This window comes from Stigmatopora nigra, chromosome 23 (assembly GCF_051989575.1).
Source record: "Stigmatopora nigra isolate UIUO_SnigA chromosome 23, RoL_Snig_1.1, whole genome shotgun sequence".
Classification (NCBI taxonomy): domain Eukaryota; kingdom Metazoa; phylum Chordata; class Actinopteri; order Syngnathiformes; family Syngnathidae; genus Stigmatopora; species Stigmatopora nigra.
Window position 1 is genome coordinate 280,177 of NC_135530.1, and position 26,975 is coordinate 307,151.

General features: G+C 59.9%; 4 protein-coding genes across 12 annotated transcripts; 2 read left to right on the forward strand and 2 right to left on the reverse strand.

Moving 5' to 3' along the window:
• Positions 1–293: 293 nt before the first annotated feature.
• grip1 (glutamate receptor interacting protein 1) lies at positions 294–12,390 on the reverse strand. Of its 5 annotated transcripts, none has more exons than XM_077709492.1 (23): positions 12,174–12,390; positions 7,364–7,580; positions 7,146–7,291; positions 7,000–7,083; positions 6,654–6,875; positions 6,429–6,576; positions 6,175–6,347; positions 5,915–6,052; positions 5,680–5,826; positions 5,132–5,318; positions 4,894–5,039; positions 4,748–4,828; positions 4,596–4,665; positions 4,380–4,525; positions 4,166–4,310; positions 3,910–4,049; positions 3,672–3,839; positions 3,432–3,585; positions 3,222–3,333; positions 2,662–2,772; positions 2,460–2,576; positions 2,225–2,371; positions 294–2,154 (listed from the first exon to the last, which is right to left on the reverse strand). In XM_077709492.1, the coding sequence occupies exons 1-23, from the start codon at positions 12,226–12,228 to the stop codon at positions 1,912–1,914; spliced, it is 3,297 nt and encodes a 1,098-aa protein (XP_077565618.1). In that variant the 5' UTR covers positions 12,229–12,390; the 3' UTR covers positions 294–1,911. The 5 variants fall into 5 exon arrangements, with proteins under 5 accessions (XP_077565618.1, XP_077565614.1, XP_077565617.1 ...); XM_077709488.1 differs by lacking the exon at positions 12,174–12,390 and adding an exon at positions 9,668–9,831; XM_077709491.1 differs by lacking the exon at positions 12,174–12,390 and adding an exon at positions 7,841–8,212.
• On the forward strand, positions 6,452–16,507 carry kin (Kin17 DNA and RNA binding protein). Of its 4 annotated transcripts, none has more exons than XM_077709498.1 (17): positions 6,452–6,603; positions 6,679–7,632; positions 7,860–8,634; positions 8,718–8,786; positions 11,234–11,509; positions 13,744–13,884; positions 13,966–14,060; positions 14,215–14,258; positions 14,327–14,449; positions 14,531–14,715; positions 14,789–14,837; positions 14,911–14,965; positions 15,073–15,190; positions 15,252–15,380; positions 15,451–15,550; positions 15,637–15,737; positions 15,806–16,507. In XM_077709498.1, the coding sequence occupies exons 6-17, from the start codon at positions 13,771–13,773 to the stop codon at positions 15,863–15,865; spliced, it is 1,173 nt and encodes a 390-aa protein (XP_077565624.1). In that variant the 5' UTR covers positions 6,452–6,603; positions 6,679–7,632; positions 7,860–8,634; positions 8,718–8,786; positions 11,234–11,509; positions 13,744–13,770; the 3' UTR covers positions 15,866–16,507. The 4 variants fall into 4 exon arrangements, with proteins under 4 accessions (XP_077565624.1, XP_077565625.1, XP_077565627.1 ...); XM_077709499.1 differs by having other exon boundaries at positions 7,860–8,630; XM_077709501.1 differs by lacking the exon at positions 11,234–11,509.
• On the reverse strand, positions 15,910–21,099 carry itih2 (inter-alpha-trypsin inhibitor heavy chain 2). 2 transcript variants are annotated; one of them, XM_077709494.1, is made up of 21 exons: positions 20,870–21,097; positions 20,727–20,762; positions 20,605–20,643; positions 20,221–20,393; positions 19,994–20,098; positions 19,754–19,916; positions 19,559–19,666; positions 19,370–19,498; positions 19,177–19,293; positions 18,924–19,092; positions 18,707–18,832; positions 18,442–18,623; positions 18,169–18,354; positions 17,930–18,069; positions 17,684–17,856; positions 17,457–17,606; positions 17,271–17,384; positions 16,996–17,194; positions 16,765–16,937; positions 16,252–16,363; positions 15,910–16,177 (listed from the first exon to the last, which is right to left on the reverse strand). In XM_077709494.1, the coding sequence occupies exons 1-21, from the start codon at positions 20,978–20,980 to the stop codon at positions 16,012–16,014; spliced, it is 2,871 nt and encodes a 956-aa protein (XP_077565620.1). In that variant the 5' UTR covers positions 20,981–21,097; the 3' UTR covers positions 15,910–16,011. The 2 variants fall into 2 exon arrangements, with proteins under 2 accessions (XP_077565620.1, XP_077565619.1); XM_077709493.1 differs by having other exon boundaries at positions 18,169–18,623; positions 20,870–21,099.
• itih5 (inter-alpha-trypsin inhibitor heavy chain 5) lies at positions 20,190–26,711 on the forward strand. The gene is made up of 13 exons (XM_077709495.1): positions 20,190–21,477; positions 21,557–21,601; positions 21,791–21,957; positions 22,045–22,146; positions 22,605–23,007; positions 23,075–23,191; positions 23,551–23,722; positions 23,805–24,105; positions 24,612–25,075; positions 25,196–25,249; positions 25,606–25,722; positions 25,790–26,176; positions 26,278–26,711. Exons 1-13 carry the CDS (start codon positions 21,301–21,303, stop codon positions 26,550–26,552), a joined length of 2,781 nt encoding a protein of 926 aa, XP_077565621.1. The 5' UTR covers positions 20,190–21,300; the 3' UTR covers positions 26,553–26,711.
• The last annotated feature ends 264 nt before the right edge of the window (positions 26,712–26,975 follow it).

Below are 26,975 nucleotides of genomic sequence, written 5' to 3' on the forward strand. Positions count from 1 at the left end.
TTGGTCACAAATTATTGCCTTGGTGTAATATTAGGTCAATTGTTTAAAAATGTATTTCACCCACGTATTGTATATCTTTGATTTGCCTGGCTTCCTTGACTACCATTTAAAGCGATACACACCGGTAAACCTCATTTGATTCGACGGCTATCGTCGTCAATAACACTAAAAGTGTTAATGAAAAAAAAAATAGTAATAATAATACCATTTGTGTATAGGTGGATTTTATTGGCCTGGTGGACTCAGTGAAGCAATGGCCGCGGTGAAAGAAATGACAGGCATAAATTCCCAAATTGTGTCATGAGTAGTTGATGTTTATTGTCGTTTGGTCGTCGTCCACACAGGTGGAGACGGCAGGAACGTCATGCTACCAAAGTATGAAATTTGTACAAAAATACTTTACAACATTGTCCGTGTTCCTGAAACGAGACATTTTTTTTTCTTCTTCTTCTTCTTTGTTTGGTTGGTTGGTGAAGCTACATGGAAGTCAACTCTCCTTTTCTTGTGGCAGTGCAATATGCAAATTCTCACACAGGCCATACACGCGTACAAACGGGGTGTTTGTGTGGATATGGCGATATATGGCGTGCATTCCTGAAGCCACCACGCCCTCCGGGCCTCAAGAGTCTATTTTCTATCGGTGGAAAAAGTCGGCCCTTCTTCTCTTTGGGCGCCAGTTCAGCTGTGCTAGCTGTGCCAAGCCCACGCTAACCTAACCTGACCGCTAATCACTCAAAAGGGCCGCGCCAGCTCGGGTTAGCTAGCACGACCCTTGACCCCCAAGGTTAGCCCTGCTGTCACCAACTCTCGTTGTTAGCCCTGTGTTAGCCTTGTGCTAAGTTCTCCTTAGTTGAGAGCTTGTCGTGTGCGCTTTATTTGCGGCCGCCAGGAGGGCGCTGTGCTTTAAACGGCTCGCCAGAGTCACGTAGGACGCGCCCGAGCCGACGACGGCCAATCACGGGTCTCTCCGTCCCCAGCGCGTAGCAGCGAGTTTGTTTTTTCGAGGCTTCCGATCGGTGGCTTAAGAAAACGTCGACTTCCTAATGAGACGAAACGGCTAGCGGCTAAATGTTGACGTCACGGACGGGCGCGTCACCACACGTTACCTAAAATGACAAAATGTTGTCGTGGGGTGCGCGACGACTCGCCCTTCTTTTCTTTAGTTTTTACATAGCTTGAGGTTCGGTCGTCAAGGGAACAAACAGAGAAAAGTGACAACAGTCGATCAAAACACACAATTGATTAGCATAATTCATCACAGTTATTGGAGGGGGGGGGTCATGCTCGTTGGCGCCGGGGGGGGGGGGGGGGGGTTCAGGGTTGGAGAAACCCATCTGAGGCAGGTGCGGCTTACGATTGGTTCCAGCCAATCTGCTGAGTATGATGAATCATCTCGTCTGCCTATTGGCTGAGGGGCGGGATCACCGGACCACGACACGCACGCACTCACGCGCACGCACACACACACACACACACACACACACACACGAACGGTATGGCCAGTCAACATGTGTAAACATTTAAAAAACAAAATTCAACTGCTTCGTGTCTTTCGGTGTTATCGTCGCCTTTTTTTTTTTCATCAAGAACGATTCCACGCGAGTCCAATCACGTCACATCCAAAGAAATCCCAAGGCGTCCGCCACCCGTGGGCCGTCTTTGTGCTTCCGTTGGAATTGGGCTTTCTTCTTCCGTCCTAGACCACGCCCCCCCGGGGCCGGAAAGAGGATGGCAACGGGATGGGGCGGAGTCGGGAAGAGCGCTCCCGCTATCCGTGGGGATGGGGGTCGGAGGTCGTGAAGTGGGGCGGCGCCGGCGAAGGGGGGCCTCCGCGCGCTTTCGGGGCCACCGTCGCGGGCCAATGGTCAGAGGCGGTGTCGAGCACCGAGGAAGACGCGGCCCGTGGGCTCCCTACACGGACGTGTTGGTGACCGGCGCCGGTCCCGTCCCCTGCCCGGGTTTTTTCCACCTGATTGGCGCGCCATCCTCGCCGAACGCTTCGTTGTGGCCCCGGCCGTCGTCGGCGCCCTCCGAGTGATTGGTCAGCGCGTCGCCGGGGTTTCGGCTGACCACCAAATCCAAGCGGTCGGGCGACTCGGCGATGAGGGGGACCACCAGGCAGCAGTCAAAGTCCCGAGTGCGCACGTGATTGATCTGGGGGGGGAGGGGGGAAACCCAAAAACCACTATTGTGACCGGACGTGGGGCCCGGTGGAGCCTCTCACCTGCAGGAGGCGGTCGTACGCTCGCAGGCCCCCGCGCTGGGCCGGCCCGCCGGCCCGGATATTGTTGACGTAGACGCCGCGATCCAAGACGCCGTCCGACACGCTGAAGCCAAAGTCCTCCGAGTCGCAAGACTTTTCCAGACTCAGCTGCGAGGCGTCAATGGGACGTTAGCACGTCGGCGGCTCAGCGCCGGCTCACCGACTTCCCAAACGAGTGTGTTCTGACAAACGACACCTTGTGGAGTTCCACCGGCGTCTGGTTGAGGATGTCGTTGACTTCCTGTCTCATCTTCTTCATGGCGAAGGCTCTGCGTTGGGGGTCGGAGGGCAAGGTGTTGGAGCGCGGGGTCACCTGGGGGGGGTTTGGGTGGGGGCGAGAAGTCGCGCGTTAGGCGCCGGCGAGGTGGGGGCTCGACGGCGCTGGGCCAGGGGCTCACCTGTGGGCGCGTGCTACTGCGTTCCTGGAAGCTGCCCTGGCGTCCCAACGAGGTGCGATTGGGGGACGGGTCGTGGTTGAGGCTGATGGTGGAGCCCGACATGATGGTGGCCTGGAAACGCATTGCGTGCGGCGTTGGAAAAAAAACAAAAAAACAAAGCCTACAGTAGAGAGCGAGCCAACGAGCATTTGTCATCGGCCAATTGAATGTCGCGTGCGTATCTTGGTTTTGCCAGCAAAAAGCACGTGCCTGGCTAGTCACGATAGCGTTGGATAGCGCAAAAAGTCACTCTTAAATGTTAGGCAAAGTCACTTTGGTGGATGCTGTTAGATTTCAACAAAAAAGAGCATTAGTGGATCAGACAAGAAAAATGGAGGAGGAGATAGCATTACCCCAGCCAAGAGCTTCCACTCCTGTTTCGGCTCCTGGAAAACAACCAGCCTCTTTTTTTTTGGGTGATGTGCTTTTTCAGGGCGGCCTATTTTCTAAAGTCCCGCCTCCTTCCTCGTTGCCCACATGTCGCTATTTGCACTGACTTGTGTGTGTGTGTGTGTGTGTACCTCCAGTTCCCTGAGGATGCCGCTCTGCCCGCACGTCTCCAGATCCTCCAGCGCCTGCGACCAGAAATTCTCCTCCTGGTCCGGTTCCGTCCCGTCGTGACCCGCCGTGAACCTGCATCCCCCCCACCCCCGGAAATGTGGCAGGTCAGTCTCGTAAAGCGTATTGGCTCGCGGTGGACCATTTAGTTTGTGGTTAAAACGGTCACTCGCCCGCCGAGCGTGACGCCTTCCCAGTCGTCGTTGAGGCCGGACGGGTCCGCCGGCGCCTCGGTCCCGAGGCGGGAGGAAGCGGGGGAACGCCCGTCGACGCTCTTGGCGTTGCGCCACTCGTGGAAAGGGAACGGCGACGACTGGAAGGAAGGAGCTGCGACGGACGCGGCCCGCCACGTCAGCGGACGTCCTGGCGGCGGCGGACGGGGCCCGCGGGGCCCGCGGGTACGAGGCGCCTACCGGGACTGGCGAAGCCGGGCTCCGCGTTGGAGCCGTCCCAGGACTCCACGGCGCTGTCCACGGACGGCAGCGCGCCGAACGTCCTCTGGGCAGCGGGCGGCGGCTCCTCCCCCGTCTCGCCGTCGTGGTTCTCCCGAGAGCCCAGGGGTCGGGGCTCGGGACTGGAAACTGCAAGCAACGGGGAGGCCACGTTGAGCCCGCTGGGATGCGGCGCAAGGCCACGCCCACCCAGACGTACGCTGGCCGTGCTTCTTGATCTTGAGCGTGACCGTCTCGCCGGCCTGCTGCAGGAGGACGATGGCCTCGCTCAGGGGCTTGCCCTTCAGGCTGCTGCTGTTGATGGCCAGGATACGGTCGCCCACGTGGATGGCGCCCGTCCTGAAAGGAAGCCCACGGCGGCGTGAGAGCGGGATCTGGCGGTCCGTCTGGCGGCAGGTGTGGCGGCCGGTGTGGCGGCCGGTGTGGGGGCCGGTGCGGCGGCAGGTCCGGCCCACCTTTCCGCCAGGCCTCCCTTGGTGAGCGAAGAGATGACGATGGGATCGAAAGGCTCCTCGGTGCCCGAGATGGTGATGCCCAGCGGCCCCCCGTAGCGTTGCAGCTCCACCGTGTAGATGATGCTCCCCGACACTTCCTGCTCATCTGGGAGCGAGGTGGACTCTCATTGGGACCAGATTGCGGATGAGGGACGGGACGGGCCCGTTTCCTCACCCGAGTTGTCCTCGTCTTTGCGTATCTTGAGCTTGACCAGCTCTTCGCATTGCTGCAGGATCTGCACGGCCTCCTCCATGGAGCAGGTCTCCACGCGGATGTTGTCGATGGCCAGCAGCTTGTCTCCCAGCTCCAGCGTCCCCGTCCTCCCAAGCCGCAACGCCAGGTGAGCGCGTGAGCCCCGCCCGGGGCGTGGTGTTTTGCGCGGAGCCTTACCTGTGAGCCACGCTGCCCTTCTTGATGTCTGAGATGATCAGGGGGTCTCCCGCTTTCCTGTTGGAAGGAGCTGCGGCACAAGGACGCCATGAGTGGGCTACGTGCGCTCGGACCTCGCCCTCAAACTCGCCCCGTCCCGGATTCAAACTCACAGCTGATGGTTATCCCCAGCTCCACTCCCGGCTTCTTGGGGAGCTTGACGTGGAACGTCCCGGAAGAGGGGATGACCGATTCTAAGACGGGGGGGGGTAAGCGTTTGGAGGAGGTGGCCGGAAGGCCGCACGGCGCTCGGACTCACCCGCCACGTCGAACTCGATCTCCAGGGTGAGCTGCGCCGTGATGGAGGAGTCTCGAAGCAGCTGATTGGTCTCTTCCAAGGTGGAGTCTTCCGTGGGAACGCCGTTGATGGACAAGATGCGGTCGCCGATCTGGAGAATGCCGCACCTGCGAGGCGAGCGCCACCCGTGGGTCAGACGACGACGACGACGGCGGCGCCGCCGCCGCCGCCGACCACCCGACCGACGTCAGCGTCTCACCTCTCGGCGGGACTGTCGGGATCGATGTAAGCGATGAGCGGCGGCGAGGAGAGCGTCTCGGTGGCAAAGACGCCGCCTTGCAGCTGGAGGCCGAAGCCCATGATGCCGTCGCCCGGCAGGGTCACCTCCGTGGTCTCCGTGTGGACCACCTGACCGGCCAGGCCCACCGTGCTGGACGCCAGAGACACTGACGCCGAGGAAGGAGGTCAGCCGGCCGTCTCTCCCGCCCACTCCCCCGGCCGCCTTTGACCGCGATACGCGTCCAATGGCGGGGCCGAGCTCTAGACACCGCCAGAAACGGGTGGCCCTCCCGCCGGATTGGACGCCTATCGTTTACAAAGGGCGGCGGTGGGGTCCAACCGCTAAATGTGACCGGCGGCGAACGCAGGGGTTGGCAAAGAAGCGCCCGAGGGCCGCCGCCGCGGCAACGGGGGTTTGCCCCGCCCCGTAAGCGGAATTGGCGCAAAAGGGCGGCCCTTTGAGGAAGACTTTGCCCACCCCTGGCTCACTGGGTGACTTGAGTGAACAAATACAAAGCGGAAGCTCACAGGAGCTCTTGAAGTCCTTCTTCTTCTGCTTCTTCCTCATGAGCGTACCCCGCGGGCTAGTGGGGTACGCGTTCCTGGGCGCGCTCATGTTGAGGGACGACAGACTGTATGCCGACATGGAGCCCGGCGAGAACGACTGACCCAGGGCTGCGAACACAGCCGCACGCACGTCAAGGGGACGCGCCGACCCACGCCATCCCACGGGAAAGAAAGAGAGACAGAGAGGCGCACGTACGCGGATTGTTCGTGTGCCGGTTGTGCGACCTGCCGCCCGATTGGTCGGGGTGGTAGGTGTTGTAGTGGTAAGGGGGGAGGATGGGGGCGGAGTTTCCGCTCTCCCAGGGGAGGGGGCGAGGAGAACGCTGCACCTTGACTGCACACACACACACACACGCATGCGGGGGTCCAGGGGGGGGGGGGGGGGGGGGGGCGTTCGGGTTAAGACGAGTGGGCGACAGCGACGGCCTTTTCCCTCGGCCACGCTCGGCCTCGTACCTTGCTGCTGCGGCGCCCCCAGCGCCGGTCGCGCCCGGTGCTGGGGCAGGATCTCCATGCGCACGTTGTGGCAGGACGCCGACAGAAGTTGCGTGGCCTCGGCCAGGGAGCAGAACTCCATGGATTTGCCGTCCACCGACAGGATGTGATCGCCCGCGTGTAGGGCGCCGCACCTGCGTGCGCCAGCGTGGACAAATCAGGGCGGGGCACACACGGGGGGGTAGCGGTAGCGGCGGGGGCGGCGACACACCCACCTGTCGGCGATACTGGCCCGTTTGACTTTGTCGATGACGATGACTTGTTTGCTGCAGAACATGGACGAGGACAGGGCCACGCCCAGACTGGAGCCCGCCGCCTTGGCCACCTCCACCAGCAGGGGGCCCGAAGCCGAGGACACCGACTCTGCGGGCGGGGGCCGGAGGGGCAGAGGTCAGTCACCCGCTGGCCGGTGGGCCGTAATTTCGTTGGCGTGCGCCGACCCATGACGGAGACGTCGTACTCCAGCAGCATGGTGGCCTCCTGACCGCTCTGCCTCAGGATGCCGGTGGCCTCGGCCAGCGTGTTGCCGTGGAGACGGATGCCGTCCACGCTCAGCAGCCGGTCGCCGGGTTTGACGCTGCCCTCCCTGTCGGCCGGCCCCCCCGAGCGCACCGTGGCCACCACGATGGGTCGGCACTTGTTCCTGTCTTCGCTGGCTCCGCCTACGAGACGCCGCCGCCGGGTGATTACGTCCGGAAGGCTAGCGGCGAGGCGCGGCGAGGCACGGCGAGGCACGGCGAGGCACGGCGAGGCACGGCGAGGCACGGCGAGGCACGGCGCTCCCACCTCTGATGACAAATCCAAAGCTGTTGCCTTCCTTGTGGAGCGTGACCTCCACAGTCTTGAACAGGACGCCCGAGCCCTGCACGGCTACAGAGTGAGAGGGTGAGGCAGACGTCGGCGCGGGACGACGGCGACGACGACGGACGTACAAACGGGAGGAAGCTCGTACTCCACCTCCAGCAGCACGCGCTCGCCCACGTTCTTCAGCAGGCTGATGATCTCGTCGTGGCGGAACTTGGCCAAGTTGATGCCGTTGACCGAGCGGATGTAGTCGCCCACGTTCAGCTGGTCGCTCCTGCGGAAGGGAGACTTGGGCCGTGAATCGTCGGAGTCGCCGGGCCGGCCGGACTGGACCCCGAGCACCCACCTGGCGGCGATGCCCCCCGGCCTTAGGTTGGACACCCGCGGCTTCCCGTCCTTGTCCACGCCGCCCGACACGGTCAGTCCCAGCGTGGTGCCCTCCTTCTTCATCAGCTCCACCAGCGTGCAGCCCCGGAACTCGTCCGGGATGCTCTGCCTCCTGATGGCCAGCGCGCCGTCCGACGGCCGCGAGCCCGCCGAGTGCTTGGCGTACGGACCTTCATCTGCCGACACAAAAGCGGGAGGCGGCGGACCCATCAACCACACGGCTGCACGGCAAGTAGACACAAACGGCGCCGGCACTCGTAAACCGACATGATGAATATTACATGGCTGGCTGTCTTTCTGGCCGGATGGCGCTTTCCTCGCCCGCTCGCTCACGCACGCACGCACGCACGCACACGGGAATGTCAATGGCGGTCGGATTTCCCATAAACGATGCTGTCATTTTTCTCTCTCCCGCACTCACACGCGCTCACTCTACCTTTATTCACCCTGCGCAGGATCTGACATCGGCATTTGAAGGAGACGGCGATCATGATGAAGCCCCCAACACGGCGTCGTCGGCCCCCCCGGCCAGCGCCATGCACGCTCGATCGCCGCCGGCCTCCCTCTAATCCTCCCGACGGCCGTCTCCCCGCGACTTCTCCGTGGTTTGGCTGTCGCCGCCGCCGCCGCCGGCCCTCAAACGGACGCCGTCGCGCGGACGAGGATGGCGAGGGAGGAGGAGGAAGAAGAAGAGGACGAAGAGGGGGAGGGCGCTGCAGATGTGGAGCGCCGCCATGAAACGAGGACGAGGATGAGGATGAAGAGGGGGAGGGGGAGCCCGCCCCATCCCGTGGCGTGATGACGAAGGAGGGGAGGAAACGGCAAAGAGCCCCGGTCCTTAACTCTTTGACTTCCACGTCCAATCCGGATGGGACGCCAATGGCGATGAAACACCACGCCCCCCCCCCACCGCCGTCTATTGCCATCCAGGCGACTCCCGCCGTCGGGCCTTTACTAAACGAGCCTTTATACACAGCTCGCGGCGTGCTCAATGAATTTTTAATGTGGGAAGTCAGGTGAGGAGACAAGCGAGGCGTTCAAGCGCATTAAGGACATTTCAGTGACGACAAGAAAAACACAGCCACCCCCACCAAAAAAAGAATCTCATCCAAATGAAGCTTCACACGGACTTTCTGACATCAGCGGGGTGAAAGCCACGCCCGCAACGCAATGCAGACGCGGGATTGGATGCCCCGGTGGAAAGGGGGTGTGTTTCAATTCCACATGTAGGTCAGTGTTCCACATTTGCATGATGCCCCATTAATTTCATCGCGCTTGAGTGACATTTGTGTCTTTTAATGTGCCTTTTGCAGAAGGCATTCTTCTCCGTTGACCACACGGCGGAGCGGTTCACGCCTGGGGCGGCGGGGCGCCACCCGCAGGTAAGGACCAGTAACCGTCACGCTCCGCCGGATGTTAGCGACGTGCGCCGCAGCGGCTGTTGCCGTGGCGACGGGCCGCTGAATAATTAAAGGGAGCGAGCCACCCGATGAGTACGTAGAGCCATTTTTAGACCGGGTCTTAAAAGCCAGGCTAAAAGGAGAGCCCCGTGTTTTTGCTTCTGCTCCGGACCGCGCGGTGGACTCCTGCCTGTGTTGGACTGCCACGTGACACACTCGGTGCTCGGTGGTGGCGTGGGGAGCCCACGGGAATGAGTTGCGCCTTCAAATCCTGGACGGGTTCTAAAAGTGCTAATGGGGGGGCGTCATCTCACCTGCCCATTCGGAAGGCTACTTCGTCAGGGCGCTAATACGTTGTCACGGGCCCGAGCCACATCATTCTGTCTCATTGACATGCAAATGTATGCGGCGGGCCTCTCTGCTACTCTCTATTGTTTGCCGGTGACACAGATAGTTTCCAGCTGTTTCTCGGGGCCGGAACCCCCAGCAAAAGCTGAGACGGCCACTTGGGAAGTCTAGACCGAGAAGAAGGCTGAAGGCTGAAGCTCATACACGCTGGCTTTGAAAGTCAAAGTGGTGTGCGTTCCTTCAGACCACGCCAGTTTCACGGTGAACGCGCCAACTTGCGCGGCCTTGGGACTGGCCAAATTAGGAAAGTAGGAAATGCATTGATGCACCTATCTTGATGACTTCCCGCTTTTGTGGTTTCCCCGCCGCTGCGCACCTGGTGGCTCACCTGGTGGCTCACCTGGTGGCTCACCTGGTGGCTCACCTGGTGGCTCACCTGGTGCGCAGCGTTGATGGAGAAGCGCACACGCCCAGCGTGTCCCCGCGGCGACCGGGCTGGTTGGTGGCGGACTCACGTAGCAGGCGCGCGTGGTACTTGCTGGCGTAGAAGTAGACGTCGTCGTAGCCTTCCTGGTAGTCGTCGGCGGCGCGGTACCTCCTGCGGCGCCTCTTCTGGAGGAGGCGCCGCAGGAGAGCCAAGAAGCGCTCCATTCCTTCCGGGAAGCCTCTCTCGGCACAAAAGAGACGGCTCGGGTTTCTTTTCACGCACACCTCCGGCTGGCGCACGCTCTTTTGCAGCCTCGCCTCGGCGGCAGCAGCCTCCTCCCGGCCCGCCCCGTCCAATCACAGCGCTCCCCCTTCAGTGTGTGTGTGTGTGTGTACTTGAAGAGTCAGCAGACAGGACTTTTCTTCTTTCCTTCCTTCCTTGCATCCTTCATTCATTTCTCCCTCCCTCTATCCTTTGCACCATTCATTCCTCTTTTTATGACACACTCGGTTCCACCAGGGGGGGGGGGGGGGTTACTGGCTTCAGTCAAGGACTTCCACCAAGGGGCACAAGCCAAGCAAATAGCAGGAATATAGATAAACAACAAGAAGAAGAACAGGGCACGCTAGCTTCCAATGAATCAAAGAGTCCAAAATCCATCTCTACGGACAAATGCATCTCGTCCATTTCTTATCGCATGAAAATGTTGAGACAAATAGCGCAAGAACTGCTTTTGTACAATGTAGCTTTTAAACTAGGGTTAAGGAAAATCTAGTCCAGTGGGATTGTGGAACCCCCCAAAAAAACCCAGTGGAATCAACGTTTTCCTATGTGAACGGTAAATTAGTGGGGCAAAATGGACTGCGCCCTCTTGTGGTCGTGTACAAGTAGCTCTCAAATGGTGTGTTCTTTGGCAGTGGCGAACAAAGCAATGAGCGCTTCTTTGGAATAATTTCAGCCATCTTTTCTTCAAATAAAACCACGTGTCTTTGGTGGCAAAAGAGCGCAAGAGAGAAATGCTAAAAATGGCAAAAATCCTCCCGTTCGCAGGATGGCGCGCCGCCGCTCAGCGATTGGCCGCCTTAATCGCATTCTCCACACGCGCCGGCTTAGCCGCTCCCCCAACCGCCCGCCGCGTCCGTATCGTCGTCCCCGGCGTGGGCCAAATTCACGGGCTCTGTCGGCCCGGCCGGCGGACAGACGCCAGACGGAGCCCGGGGTGCTGGGCTCTAATGGACGTCCGCGTGGCTGCCCTTCATTCCTAATGGATGCTCACAAACACAATGCGGCCCAATCTAGAGCAACAAAGTCCAGCAGAAAGAAAGAATCGACTCCCTCACGTCAGACCCCTTAGCATGGACGGGGATAAGGAACCGGTCCGCCAAAACAACCACCACGTAAAGCTAGCTAGCTCTCGGGGTCACTCGAAAGTAGTGGCGGTAGTTGGCTGGCGGCGAGCGGCCGTGCGGGGGCGGCAAAGCGTCCCGTTTCAGCTCTTGTCAGACTTGCCACTTTCCTCAAGATGTGTTTTGCAGATACTTTAAAAGCCGTAAAAAGAATGCAAATGTCACCCGTAAATGATGAATGACGTTGCTAGTATTCTGAGAAATGCTCTGTTTACATTATGATCTGTCCCTGTCACTGCTCTCTAAAGGGAAGCAGACCGCAGTCCCGAAAACCGGATTCCATCCCAAAAGGGCCGTCCGGGCCGCCGAAACCGACACGGAGCATCGGAAAGCGGCCCCCTCCGGCACCCTAGGAGACGGCGATGCCCATTCAGCGTCAAGAACGAGCTTCCGCTTGGGAAAAATTCAAGTGACCAAAGCGCAATTGAGCGTCGCTGACTGACTGACTGACTGACTGACCTTGATTCCCTGCGGCCACGCCAACCCGGACGGAAGACGCCATAGAAAGCGCCTGGCGCTATAAGGTGAGGGCCGCACGCCGGGCCAATTCAAGCAGAAAATGACCCGATGTTTGTGGGATGCCGTCGGCTCGGCGCTCCACCTGGATGGCGCCCGAGGCTCGCTCGGTGCCGGCCGTGCAACAAATTCAGAACTAGCAAAAAGTGCTTTCCTCTTTTCCAAGTGGAAGGCACGCACGCATGCACGCACGCCAAGGCCAAGACGCCGGCGCTTTCTGGTGGAACAAAAGATAGCAAAGCCCAGCCGGAGCCGGTTTTGAGAAAGACTCTGCAAGCATCACTTTGATGGTCAACTTGGGCGTTACTATTTGACAGGGTTGTAGACGCGCGAGCAAACCAATGGTCGACACGGACTGGAGCCAGGGGGCGGTGACGCGCGCGCCCTCGGGCCAGCCACAGCCGGCAGGTACGGGCCTGCGGGCTAAGCTAATCTGCTAGCTTCACCTCCTGACGTCACGTCAATCAACGGGCTGCACGTCCCAACGAGCCGCGCGTGCACGCACGGCGTCGGGGACAGAAGCCGGCAAACGCGCGAGTACGCCCGGCCGCACGCGTGCAGGCGTGCACGCGCGCACGCCTGCAGGAGGAGTGAGCGAGCGCTCGTTGGCGGCGGCGGCGGCTGCTGCTGCTGCTGCTGCTGCGTTCCGATCTGATACGATCCAAACCTTACCGCCTTCCTGGTCCGCTTGGAGACAGGCCGGGATGTTCTTCTTCCATCCGGGCATGATGCACCTCAGGGCGGTTAGGGAGTCCAGGGCGGCTCGCTAGCAGACGCACAACACCGGTAACATCCTGTTAGCACCTTAGCTTTAGCGTCGTGGAGGAGATCCACCTCCGCCTGCGTGCACTTCCTTTTAGCCCCTTCTTCGGCACGCGAGACCCCCACCCTCGCTCTTCCTCCCACCCTCTCTCTTTCTCTCTCTCTCTCTCTCTCTCTCTTGCTCTCTCTCTGTGGCTGCCTGTCTTTGTCTACCTCGCTCGCCCCCCCCCCCCTCCCTCACCCCACCTAAATGGAATCTTGCGCTCACGGTGGTCTCGGGTTGGGAGGGGGGCTGTCTTGACGTCACGAAGAAGCCCGGGAGGGGTGAAAAATGGTCAAATGCTGGCGCATGCGCCGCAGCCAAGCCGATATACCTGTCGGCCGTCCTCCGTCAATGATGACTAGATTTGTACTTACAAGGCTATTACTTTTCCTAGTTTAGCCAGGTCTTGAAGGTTGAGGGATTTATTTCTTTTCTTTTTTTGCCATGGAAATCTGACTGTTATGAATGTATGATCAGTCCATCCTTCATTCAAGTTACTTTTTTGCTTTTCCATATGGGGCAATTCGCACACATGTCCTTATTACATGATTGTAGGTGCCCCTTTCCCCTGAAGTGTACTTTGACACACAAACACCGTGAAGCTCCTTGTCTTGACTCGCCTGTGAGGAATTCCCGTCTCTTTCATCGGGCCGGGGTCTAAGTGGATGAAAACGTTTCAATCCAGCTGTTTCCTGGCGTCCAAGTTGACTGTCCTCCAAAAAAATGTCAGTCCTTGCGTTATGACGCAGAGACGGACCGATAAAAGGTTCTATTATTAGAAGATAAATCATCAATGATGGCTGCTGGAGAGAAGATTCTCTGAAGAGAAATAATGGAATGGGACCTCCTTTGAATTGAATTCAATTGCATTCAATGCTTTTATTGTCATTATACAAGTACAATGACATTTCAAGCTTTGGCATTGGGCCCGCTTCACAAATTCTGTCATGTCTTTGCGTATTATTTCACATAAATACATTCACAAATCTGATCTGTTCGTTTGTTTGAGTTTAGTTTGGAACTCGGATTTGCCCACTTATTATGTTGGCTTTACAAAATACATAGTGAATTCAGCTTTCTTGAAGAGAAGGGGACTTGGTCTTGTAGACGGTGACGTCCATTGGCGTATTTCTTGTTGATCCGGCAGAGAGCAGCACATACAACGTCACCGTATTACAGAAAGGAGGCGAAGAAATCACCGAATAAAAATAAAGCCATGGAACAGCGTTAAATTGAACATTTATATATTTCAACAACGTAAGAACAAACGGCCCCGTTCAAATTGAAAAAAGAAATCAATTTCTTAAAAAAAAAAAGATTTGTATTGTGACGTCATTCACCAGCGACGTCGTCGTTTGAATGCCGGATGTCGCTCGGATCGGCCGTGTTGCTGTTCAGCTCGTGTTGATACTACAAAACGAGTCCCTTTCTTTTCAGTTTGTTTCACTTTTGTGAAGATCCGAAATGGGAAAAGCAGATTTTTTGTCACCGAAGGCGATAAGCAACCGGATAAAATCCAAAGGCCTTCAGAAGTTGAGGTGGTATTGTCAGATGTGTCAAAAACAATGCCGAGACGAGGTGAGTCGGAAGCTAGCTTTCATTTTAGCTTCTTTACAAAGAAGTTTGCCTTCATTTAATACCGTTTTTTTGCACCCATAGAATGGCTTCAAGTGTCACTGCATGTCCGAGTCTCATCAGCGGCAACTCCTGCTGGCCTCCGAGTGTCCCCGAAAGTTTATGGACGCCTTTTCCAGGTCACTTTGCTGTGTGTGTGTGTGTGTGTGTGTTTGTATATAGCTCAGTATAATTCTCGCAGTGTCCGGATGTTAAAGTTGAACTGGCAAGTGTGTGAATTTGTGAACTACTTCTGCAACTTGGAAACCATTGGAATCTGCTTTTGCCCCGCAGCGAGTTTAAAAGCGGCTTCCTAGAACTGCTCCGGCGACGTTTTGGTGAGTTTCGCGTCCGAATCGACGTCGTGTCTCATTTGGACGGAGTTTGGACTTTCTTGCACGCGCAGGGACCAAGCGGGTGCACAACAACATCGTGTACAACGAGTACATCAGCGACCGTGAGCACATCCACATGAACGCCACGCGCTGGGAGACGCTCACCGTCTTCACCAAGTGGCTGGGACGAGAAGGTGGGTCTACCAGGTGGCGCGGCGGCGGCGGGACGGGACGGGACCCGCCCGCTCTCACGTCTATCGTCCCGTCCGCTTTAGGTCTTTGCAAGGTGGACGAGACGCCCAAAGGCTGGTACGTCCAGTACATCGACCGCGACCCCGAGACCATCCGGCGGCAGGAGGAGCTGGCCAGGAGGAAGAAGCACGAGCTGGACGACGAGGAGCGCAGCGCCAAGTTCATCGAGGAGCAGGTCCGCCGAGGCCGCGGCGACAAGGAAGGAGACGTGAGTCCCGCCTGGCGGCGTGCTGCCCATCCACGCCTTTGCGCTCTGGCTGACGTTTTGCCGGCTCCTCTAGGAAGACACGCTTTACACCGAGCTGAAGCGAGACAACGAGGAAGAAAAAGGTGAACGTTGCTTGGCTTTGACGGGGATAGTAGGTCCCACGTGAACCCCTTTCCCTCTCTGTCTCTCTCGCAGTCACTTTCAACTTGGGTGCCGCCAGCGCCTCCCTGGCCGGTCCTTCCGCGTCGAGGTACGTCAGTTTCTGACCGTACGCAGTGGACGGCGTGTGCACGCACGCCATCCACTGCCTTTGGCGGCGCAAAGGCTTTATTGACATGGATCTGGCCTTCCTCCTAGCGCCGGCCTGGCAACCAACGCGCTGGCAAAACCCGCATCGGCCAAGAGGAAAGAAGCGTCCTCCGCTTTGGAGTCACGTGACAAAAAGAAGAAGTCGGCCCTGGAGCAGATCATCGAGGTCGGCCCACGCCGGCCTTGAACGTCCCCGCCGTCTTTGCTAACGGCACGTGGTCCCTCAGATGGAGGAGAGGAAAAAGGCGCAACAGCAGCCGGTCAGGACCGACCATTGGCTGCAGCCCGACATCGTGGTCAAGGTGGTCACCAAGAGGCTGGGTGCCAAGTATCACAAGAAGAAAGCCGTCGTCACGGTAACTAAGCGCGGTCGACCGACCGGCCGGCCGACCGGCGCCTTCCCGCCAACCGCCGTTTTCTGGGCAGGAAGTCCGAGAGAAATTCACGGCCGTGGTGAAGATGATGGAGACCGGAGACAAGCTGAAACTGGATCAGGAGCACGTGGAGACGGTGATCCCGGCGCCAGGTGAGCCGAGACCGGCCGGCCGAGCGGGCTCTCCTTCTGCCCACTCGGGGAAATGACTTTGAAGGGTGGCTCCGGCGTCCCCGCAGGAAAAGCCGTGATGATCGTCAACGGAATGTACCGCGACGCCCGGGCCGTGCTGGAGGGCATCGACGAGAAGAAATTTTGCGCTTGGCTCACGCTTGAATCCGTAAGTCTTTGTGTACGTTATAATAATAATTGAAATGTTTTCATTTTTTTAAATTTTGTCATCTTTAGGGTCCCCACAAAGGAAAGCGGGTGGACGTCGCCTACGAAGACTTTTCCAAACTGGCTTGAAGCTCCTTTTTTTCTTTCTGGCGGCTAGCATTGAAAAGATGCCATTTAACAGACGAATGGAAATGATTTTATTGGCAAACTTGTAATCAGTGGGAAAAGTCCTGTTTTTTTTTTTCCTCTCTTCTTTCCCTTTTTTTTGGTTGTTGTTATTGCGGAGGGCTCCTCTCTTCCAAGGGAAGGAAGGCGGCCAGGTCAGGGACGATGTAGGAGCCAAAGTGGCCGTCGATGAAACCTTTGCCGCTGTTGTGCACGAACCAGCAGTAGACGTCGGAACCGCGTCGTTTGTCTCGCCTGTAGTCCTTCTGCCAGCCCCTGACCAGCGAGTGAGCGCTCTTAGGAACTCAATGGGCCTCATGCTAAGGCTGGCTAGCTAGCTCGCTAGATACCTGGTGACTTGCAGCTTGTTGCCCTTCACCTCCATGGTAGCCTCCATCTTGAGTGGGTCGGCGCCATCGTGTATGTTTGAAATGGTCACTTGGGGCTCTCGGGAGAACTGACCTACAGTAAGAGAGCACCCCCAACACACACACACACACACACACACACGGGCAACTTGCAAGCTCCAACAATATTTGTGTACATTTGTTTTGTTCACGACCCAGACGGACCCAATAAATGTTTGCCAGGACGGCAAATGTCCAATGAGATGACTCTGGCGTCTCCTTATCGGTCTGCTCTTGGCGGCACGAGGAGTGACGCCGGCTTCCGCGACTGGCTCCAGGATCGAAGCGGCCACCGTCCGTTTAAGACGGCTTTAGCCGTGTCGCCCGTTAGCATGTCCTAAAGGTAAGCCAACGTATCGCCGCGTGGCCCAAAACTCCCGCTAAGCTTTTGACCTGGGATGCCCTTGACGTGCCCCCCCCCCCCTGGATGGAAATTCCAGTAGAAGAGAAGCGTACCTATGAGGCCGTGGACCCGCGGCGAGTACTGGTTGTCGTTGGGTAGGTAGACGCCCAGAAAGTCCACGTTGACCGGGTGCTTCTTCCACACTCGGTGGAGAAGAACCATGACTTGGATTTGGCCGCCAATGCTAACGGTGACCTGCGAGTCCTTGACGATGGAGATCCTCACCCTGAGAGGAAAGCCAAGTGACCCCGAGGGCTCCCCATCCGATCTCCCCGCCCGCTTACCCGTCCTGAACGATGTCCGCCGTGGCGGCCCAGGTGAAGGTGTCCTTGTTGACGCCGTGGGTCAAGTCCACGCCCTCCGTGCCGACGGCCACGGCGATGCCGGCGGGCCGGTAGTGGACGGAGATGAGCCCGAAGTAGGTCTTGTCCCGGCCGTTCACCGGCTCTTTGCCCGAGATCAAGCGTCCGTTGACCGCCACGCCTGAAAAAAGGGTGAAAGTGAGGACGGCCGAGAAAAAGGGACGACGGCCAAGAAGAAGCAGAGGCCGCTGGCGTACCCGCGCCTCTGTCGCTCACGAGGTTGAGAATGTGGCCCGGTTGGGAGTCGATGTTGAAGCAGACGTCCATGTTGCTCCGCGGCAGGTGCACGATGAAATGAGGGTCGTTGTCCACTGCAGAAGAGCCGCCCGTCAGACAAACGGACGCCGTGCGCTGGGCGGCGCCAAAGGATTGGCTCACGCTACCCAAGTTGACCCTGCCGGGCAAGGCCCACTCCTCGGGTCCTTTGATGGCGTGACTGGGCGGGGCCGGCGTGCTGGTCTGCACCCAGGGCGGACGTTCGTAGACCACCTTGACCGGGGGCAACAGCCTGCTCCCGCCTCCCATCCCGCTTGCTGCATTGGACGGGGGTCACGGGACGGACGGCGGCGATCCAAACGGCGAGCGGAGGGGGGGGGGGTGAGGGGTGCACCTGAGCAGCAGCCTTGCTTGGGGTCTTTGGGCGAGTCGGCCAGCAGCCTCTCCGTGCTGTCCTCGCTCTCCACCAGCAAGGCGGTGAGCGGCGTGACAAACTGGTGCTCCATGGCCAAGGCCAGGATGCGCTGGGTGATCTTCCTCTTCTTGCTGGCCGTCGGCGCCAAAGTCCTGAACGGAAGGAAGCGTGACGTGGCGTCCGATTGTTTTTGCCGCCGTGGCGTGACCTATGGCCCACTCTAACCTTTCGCCCATCATCTGTTTGATGCTCATGTAGGCCCACATCTGCCTGGCGAAGCCCGTGAAGGAGTGCTGCTGCTTGGCCAGCGCCCGGTCCAGCTCGGACGTGTCCACCTCCGTCTCCAGCGTGATGTCCAGCAAGGCCTGGGAAGAAGGCCACGCGGTGGCGTTCTCTCGTGAAGAAGGTGACGGAGCGTCGCCACCTTTCCTATGTGAGCCACGCCCCACCGGACGCTGGCTCACCCCCGACGCCGTGGTGAAGGCGGTCAACGTGTTGCCGTCGGACGGCTTGACTTTTCCGGCCACCGCCAGCTCGGAGCCCCCAAAGTACTTGTCGAAGTGGTTCTGCGTGACGTCGGACACCGAGTCCTCCGGGAACTGGACGGCGATCTTCCTCAGGAGGGGATTGGACACCTGCCTGTAGAAGGTCTGAAGGAAAGGCCAGAAAGGAGAGAAAAGAGAGAAAGGAGATAATAAGCTCAGCCCAAGACACCGACGACCACCAAGACCACGTACCCGCAGCTGCTCGGCCGCGTCGTGGTTGGCGAAAATGCGCTGCGCCGTGCCTCTGTTTTCCATGGCCATGCGCTCCAAGAAATCGTAATCTACGTCGAAGCCGATTCCCAAGGAGAAGAGCGAGAAGTCGTCCCTCATCACCTTCTTGACGTTCTTCTGGATGGCGCTCAGCTTGATCTCGCCTGCGGCGGGCCGTCCGGGTGAACACGTGGGAGGGCCCCGAACCGGGCAAAGCGGCGGCGGACAGAGGCGGCCGCTCCCTCACCCACGGTGGGGTCGCCGTCGGACACCAGGATGATCATGGAGACGGATCTGGGGTCGACGAGGCCCTGACTGGACGCCCTCAACAGCATCTGGATGGCTTTCATGAGCGCTTCGTTGATGTTGGTCCCTGGGTTCACATGTCGACGCGTCCTTATCCCGGGCGACGGCTCTACGGCGCCACGGCTCCGCCACGGCTCCATTTTTGTGACGCCACCCACCTCCGGAAGGCTTGATGTTCTCCACGTATCTCTTGGCGTCCGCGATCTGGATGGTGGAGCCGGGGACCAGCTCTTCGCTCCAGCAGCGCACGTTGTGGTTGAAGTCGATGACGCTGAACTGATCGTCGACCGTCAGGTCGTCCAAGATGGCCCGCATGGCCTCCACGGTCTGCCGGACGGAGAAGGAAGAGCGGCGGCGTGGGTGGGTGGGTGGGGTCCACGGCGCCGACGCCCGCCCGCCCGCCCACTTTACCTGCTTCATCTTGACCCCCCACATGGAGCCGCTGACGTCGATGACGAACACGATGTTTTTGGGCAGCGGGGACATGTTGGACGGGGCGAAGAAGTGGACGAAATGGCCGTCCGAGACCTAGCCCGGACACGGTTCTCCGTCAGTTGCCGGCGGTCGCCGACGGCAGGGCGGCCGGACGGCGCCACGCGGGTACCTGCAGCTCTCCGGCGTTGCTGTCCCGCTTGACGTCGTATTTGACGGTCAGGGTGCCGTCGATGGCGCTCTGGGTGCAGTTGTCGCACTTCCTCTGCTGTTGAAGGTTGGGCTTGAAGACCACGTGAGCCTGACCAGATCCAAAGCACTTAAAAAGCTTCCCCAGCGTGGCGTCGGGACGCGGCGCTACCTTCTCCGGGGACTGCGTCATCGTGACCAGATTGTCAAACTTGTGGCCCAGATCGTTGGAGGTCTCCAGCAGGGCCATCCCGTTGGGCTCGTAGATGTAGACGTCCACCTGAAATGGCGCCAAAACGGGGTTGGCCGGAAGACTTTGGGACTCTGGAAGTTTCCCTGGCCAGCGTGGGAAGCCCGTCTCACTCACCTGGAAGTGCGGCACCAGTCTCCCCGGCTGCAGGTGCAGCGTGTGCTGGTAAGCTCCCAATCGCCTCTGCATCATTTCCTGGTAGTGCAGCTCAAACTCGATGTTGCTCCCCGGGGGGACGTGCACTTCTGTCTTGAAGGTCTCCATTTCTTGAGAGTTGGCCCTGATGTGGTGGAGAGACGGGTCAGGTGGCTCTCAAGACGTCCCCCAGCCGTCCCTGATCCCCCCCCCCCACTCTACCTGACGATGCCGGCGGCCTTCCCTTTGGCTCGCGCCTGGGCGTACAGATTCCTGGCCACCGTCTTCTCCTTGACCGAGCCGGTGAATGTGATTCCGTTGACGTTCCTGAGACACAGAGAGCGAGCCCGGTGGAGCCCCGTGGATCCCCGTGGATCCCGCACGCAAGCCCGCCCGCCGTCGCCCGCCCGCCGCCGTCGCCCGCCCGCCGCCGTCGCCACTCTTCTCACATTGTGAAGTTGGTGATGAAGGCTCGCTTGGGGATCTGCACGTTGAAGCCGATGGTCTGGGCCTTGGAGCCCGAGTTGACCACGGAACTGCGGACGGTGGTGTGGGCGAAGCGCGAGGTGATGCGGCTCTCCACCTTGTAGCTCTTGACCGTGATGTCATCTCCGCGGATGGCCTGACCGGGGAAAGCCACACAAGGAAGGGACGCCGCCTTCAAACACGACTTTCCAGTCCAAAACGCGCGTGGACTTTGCCCGAGGATGGGCCGCCGGAGCGGGAGCGGGTCAACTACCCGTCGGTCACCAACAACTACTTATTGATTTTTCCAGATAAGCCGGAACTCGGCGGGGGATGGAAAAGCTACGAGGCGAGCCGAGGTGTCCTACCTCAAAGTCTTCCTGCTCCTCGCTGGTCAACACCGCTCTCTAAAACACAGCAACAACAAGAAGAATGGAGGTGGTGCCGGAATTGACCATCCGACGGGATCTCGACGCCAAATCAATCGCACCTTGTGTCTGTCACGAAGCTCCCGAAGACCTGGCGGCTGAGAGAAAGCAGAGGAGGATGTTGGATTGTCGCCCGGAGAAATGGCGGCGGCGGCGACGACGGCGGCGGCGGCGTCTGGAAGCCAGGGCCCGCCGACTGACCGACCTGCCGCTCGTCTTCTTCCCATTGGCCGTCGATGACAAAGTCGAAGCAGCGGCTCTTTCCCAAGCTGGCCAGTCCGACGAGGAGCAGCGAGAGGAGAAAGCACGGCCTCATATTGGGCTTCCGCGTAGATTCTTGGCCGATTCTTTGCCAGGCTGGGAAATCCAGGCGACTGAGCCGCTGGCTTGCCGATGGATTTTTGTCAGCGGGGGAAGAAGCAAACTTTGAAGCTTGACCCGGACACCAGTCCCGAGTAAACAAGCCCCGGGACGCCAGAGTCCAGATTCCTGTTGACCCTCGTCTCATTGCCAAGCCCAGCCACGGAGCGCAGCGTGTCCTCTATCCACGAGGGGGTGCCCAATGCCCTTCCCCGGGTCATCGAAGGCGTCGATTCCCAGTGGCCGTGAAAGCATCGGGGCGCGCCGGTAGGCGTGATGCTGCTTTGCCTGTCATCCTTCTGGGAGTCTTTCCTAACTTTGGAGGAAGAGAAAATGAAGGGTGCGCTGGCTCTCCTGCTCTTTTGCGCCGCTGGCTGCGCACTTGGGCGAGAGGACTACTATTTCCAAGCAGGCCAGAATGACACTGACCTGGAGGACTTGGATTTGGACCCGGTGAGTGTCGGTCGTATTGTTGTATATGTATTTATTTATCATTTAAACGTGGCTAACTTTGTCGTCGTGTTCCCGGCAGGCACCTGGCAGACTTCCCAGACAGGTGAAAAGTGCCCTCGTGAAGGTACGTGACGCTATTTTCTTTTCCACTGCCGGAATAGCAGTAATAGCAAGTATTAGAAATGATCCAGCCTTTTGTGTATCTGTACCCACATGATCTTTTGATTTTTGAATGGTTGGGTGTGTTGCCAAGGGTTAGGGTGTTCCTTTCAAGGGAATAACAGTGGCATTTGAAATGTGCTTTTCCACCCAGGAAAGGAAAGCTCACATCCAGGAGCTGTCGGTCAACAGCAGCGTGGTCTCCCGCTACGCCTTGACCAACGTGCGCTGCGTCATGTTGAACCGGCACGCCGCCGCCGCCAGCCAAGGCGTCTTCCACTTCCCCGTGCCTGCCGGCGCCTTGGTCTCCAACTTCACCATGTGAGTGGCGTCCGCTTTTCTGAGCCGTGGTTTGGGCAACCGGCCGAGAAAATCCCATTCAGCCGCCCCTCCTCTGATGTTTCCTAGGATCGTCGCCGGGCGTGTCTACCGGAGCCGGCTCGGACCCAAGGACAGGCGGAAGAAGCTCCGGCGGCCCGACGGAGACAAACACTCGTCACGTGCGTCCAGGTGAGTGTGTGTGCGTGGCGGGCCCCACGAGGGGCCCCACGAGGGGCCCCCCGATGGCGTCTCGGGGGTTTCTTCCGGCGCCAAAGTCCAAAACACCAGCAGTGCTTGAATAGTTGTTCTGTGTGGCTAAAAAGAAATACGCCATTGTCTACCCACTCTGAGCAATGTGGAAAAAGTGAAGAGTGGAAGAATGAAAAGCCCTTGTCTTCTTCTTCTTCTTCTTCCCCCCCTTTAACCCCTTCAGCTGATCAGACAATGGGAATGGCAGCAGCCTCATCATTTTCATGTGCCACCAGGAGTTTGCCCTACTGAAAAATACCGTGACCGGACGTTTGGTCGACGGACTCGCTTGCTCTCAAAATGCTAATCACGAGAGAGAGAGAGAGAGAGAGAGAGAACTGTCGGTGGACAAAATGTCCGAGTAGCGAAAAATCCACGTGTTGCATCTCTCTCCTCAGCTCCAAACGGGAGGTGGACGTGTTCCGGGTGGCGGCCAGCATCCCGGGCGGCCAGCGGGCCGTCTTCCTGCTCACCTACGAGGAGCTGCTGCGGCGGCGGCTGGGACGCTACCAGCACGTCGTCTCCCTGCGTCCGCTGCAGCTGGTCAGCCGCCTGCGGGTGGACGTCACCCTGGCCGACCGCTCGCCCATCGTCGCCTTGGAGGTGCCGCCGCTCCGGCCCGCCAGGCCCACCGTGGCCGCCGCCGTGGTGGCGGCGGCGGTGGAGGGGCAAAAGAACGTCCGTCGGGTCACCTTCGCCCCGAGCGTGGTGCAGCAGGCCAGGATGGCCACCGACGGCGTCCTGGGCGATTTGGTGGTCCGCTACGACGTCCAGAGGCCTCCGGGCGTGGGCGACGTGCAGGTGAGCTCTCTGGCGCCGCGCTTTTGACCGTGGAGAGTGACCCGGGCTCTCGCCGGCCGTCCGGCAGGTTGAAAACGGCCATTTCCTCCACTTCTTTGCGCCCGAGGACCTCCCGCCGGTGGCCAAGAGGGTGGTGTTTGTCATCGACACCAGCGGCTCCATGCTGGGCACCAAGATGAGACAGGTGAGGATGCCCCAAAACAAATGGGCTGGCTGGGCCCAGATCAACAGACAAAGCCCCAATTTGAGTCCCGCCTTGGCGTCACCACCGACGCGTTTGAGCCGCAAACTGGCAGAGGCGCAGAGGTCAGAGTGCAGCGGGTCGGCAACTTTCCCAGCCGCCCGCCCACTGACCGGAGCCCACTGGACAATGGCGCTCTTCATGGACCTGCTGAAATAGACCTGGTGGATAGACGCAGAAGGGTCTCCGAGCGCACGCGAATGAGGGCCAACTTGTTATTGCTTCTTGGCTTGTTTGACAGAAAAAAACCCTCTTCTGGCCGATGGAGGTTTTTCCATTTTGTTGCTCCTTCTTCTCCCCAGACAAAAGAGGCCTTATTGTCCATCGTGAGTGAGCTACGAGCCGTGGATCGCTTCAACTTTGTCGGCTTCTCCCACAAGATTAAAGTGTGGCGACCCCAGCGACTGGTGGCCGTCACGCCGCTCAACGTTCGGGACGCCAAGAAGTTCATCTACACTCTGATGCCCACCGGAGGTGAGAAGCCCTCGCCGCCGTTTTGGCTCCGCCGGCGCCCACTCACGCACGCACGTCCGTCCGTCCGTCCGTCCGCCCGCAGGCACCGACATGGACGGGGCCCTCCGATCCGCCTGGTCGCTGCTCCGGGCCGACCGAACGGCCGCCCCCGCCAACGCGAGTGTCGTCGGCGGGGGCGCCTCGCTGGTGGTGCTCCTGACGGACGACCGGCCCGCCGCCGGGGGTTGGCGCTCGGCGGCCCTCCCGGCCGGCGACTTCTGCGTCTTCGCCTTGGGCGTCGGCGACGACGCCGACCACGAGTTTTTGAGGCGCCTCTCCGTGGAGAACTGCGGCGCCGCCAGGAGGGTCCGGCGGGAGGCCGACACGGGCGCCGCGCTCCGAGGGTGAGGACCCCCCGCATTTCCGCTGTCTTAGAATCGGAGCCGCGGTTTTCGCCGGCGGTTCCCGTCCCTAATTGACGGCCCCCGATCCCGTCATTCGTCGACCTCGAGCGGGACAAAGACCCCCCACCCCGGCGGCGCTGACAGACGCGCTGTAGAAACGTCGGCGGGCCCCGGGAAGCCCCCCGCTCGGCTTTCCTGCTCTTTTATTCCCCCGCGTCCGCTCGGGGCCGTGCCGGGGCGCGACTTGTTTGCACAGTGGCGCGAGGAATGCGAGCGTTTTGTCACCACGGACGTCCGTCGGGGGGTCGTGGGCCTGCCGCGCGCGCGTCCGTCACTAGGTCACGGGCCTCGCGCGTCTTGAGCAAACACGCGCGGGCGCTTGCCAAGACAGGGTGCGGGAGTGGGGATTGTGCAAAGTGTCAAAGCTTTAGACAAGCCCTGGATTTGTCAGCCAGTGGAAAACTGGAGAAGTGGGCTTTGCGCTCACGGGCCGTGTCTCTGTCCAGGCTCTACCGGGAGATGGCCACTCCGCTGCTCTCCAACATCCGGATGGACTACGGCGGCTGGGCGCGGAACGTGACGCCACACCTCTTCGCCGACTACTTCAACGGCTCCGAGTTGGCGGTGGCGGGCAAGTTGAGCCACGGCGCCGAGGTCCCCCGCCTCGGCGTCCTGGCCGACGGCCGCCACGGGACGCTGCTTCTGGAGACCCCGGCGGGGGAAGCGGAGAGCCGGGCGCCGCCGACCTTCCGGGCCAGGGGGGACTTTGCGGAACGCGCCTGGGCCTTCCTGGCGCTGAAAGAAGCGCTGCGTTCACGCTGGCGCGGCGCCACCGCCGCAGAGAGGGAAGAGCACGGGCGGCGGGCTCGCCACCTGGCCTCGGCGTACGGCTTCCTCACCCCCCTCGCCGACATGCTGTTGGACCGAGGCCAGGCCGACCCAGAGGACGGACTTTGGCCGGACGTCGGAGGTAAGAGTGGGCGCACTGGGCCGTGGCGCACTGGGCCGTGGCGCACTGGGCCGTGGCGCACTGGGCCGTGGCCGGCAAGCCGTTGGACTCGAGCGCCGCTCTCGCTGTCTGCCCCCGCAGGTCAAGTTGAAGCGGGGCCCTCCAAGAAGTCCGTCACCTTCCCCAGGACATCAGGTGACGTCGCACGGCGCGCAAACTTGGCCTTTTAAGTGCAGGGGAGCCTCAAACGCCGCTTCGGCCTTTCGTACGCGGCCTGTCATTTGCACGCCGACGCCAGAGAGGCTTGTAATTTGACGGTGCCGTCTGAAAAGAGGCCACCTGTGGTGAACCCGGCTCTGTAATCACGCTCTTGTTCGTCCCGCCGGATTCTCACGGAAATAGTTTGGCGTTTTGTGCAAAAAAAGCAAAAAAAAAAGAAAAGGCCTCTTAACGCAATAGACGTTATTTGCATAGGCCAAGCGGGACGGCGTCGATGACGGCCTCCCCGCTCAATGATGACTCACGCCCGCCCGCCCGCCATGTGTCTTTAGCCGACGGCGACCCTCACTTTGTGGTGGACTTCCCCCTCAGCAAGACGGCGGCCTGCTTCGACATCAACGGCGAGCCCGGCCACGTGCTCCGCCTGGTGTCCGATCACAAATTCTCCGGTAAGGCGCCCGACCTCGTCCCGCCGGGCCTTGGCCACTGAGCCAAGGGCGCGTCTGGTCGCCCCAGGCGTGACGGTGAACGGCAAGCTGGTGGGCGCGCCGCCCCCGCCGGGCGGCCGCAAGCGTCTCCGGACCTACTTCTCCGCCGTCGCGGTGGTGGCCGACCGACCGGCCCGCGCCTACGTGGAGGTGACGCCCGCCAAGGTCATCCTGGACGGCCCGGAACGGCGGGTGCTACCGTGCCACTCGGCGGCCACGGCGGCCACGGCGGCCGCCGGCCCGCTCTCGGTGACGGTGGCGCCCGGCTCCAACGTGACGGTGAGCGTCGGCGCCCACGTGACCTTTGTGGTGCTGCTGCACCGCTACAAGAAGCCGGCGCCCTACCAGAGGGACCACCTGGGATTCTACATCCAAGACGGCCAGGGCCTGTCGTCCAACTGCCACGGCCTGCTCGGTAAATACTCGCCGGTCGGAGAGGCGGCGCCCGTTTGGCGGCCGTTTGGCGGCCGTTTGGCGGCCGTTTGGCGGCCCGTGTCAACGGGGAACCATCCGCAGGCCAGTTCCTGCACGAGGAGGCCGGCGTGGTGGCAAAGGACGACGGCGGCGTGGACGGCGAGGGCCGTCCCGCCTCGGCGCTCCTGAAGGTGAGGGGCCGCTGGGTGCCGGTGGTCCGCAAGAGGCGGCGCATCTACGGTGGCTCCCGCAGCGTGGACTGCTGGTTCGCCAAGAACAACGGCGCCCGGCTGGTGGACGGACGCTACGCCGACTACGTGGCCCCGCACATGTTCGACACGGGCGACGGGCCCCACGGGAGCAACGCGGCGGCCTGAGATCGGGAGCTTTTTCCCCTCCCCAGAAAGCAAGGTTTTCAACTTTTTGGGGGTAGTTTGGCTGAAACTGTAGTCAACAACTATATAGTCCTTTTGAACCATTTTTTTATACTGTGATATTTGTCCTTTGTTGTCTTCCTCTAACAGCCTCACCTCCTTTTTTATGAAATAGGGACAAAGTAAATATTGTCGTAAACTCCAAACTCATCTCATTTTCTGAATGACTTTATCCTCACTAGGGTCAAGAGGGGTGCTGGAGCCTATCCCAGCTGACTCCGGGCCGGGCTGGGTCAGAGGGCCGGGATGAGGAGATAAAGGGACGAGCACGCACACTCACGCCCATACCTTGGGGCAATTTAGTTTCCAATGGGCGTGTTTTTGGAATGTGGGAGGAAACCCACGCGGGCCCGGGGCGAACATGCA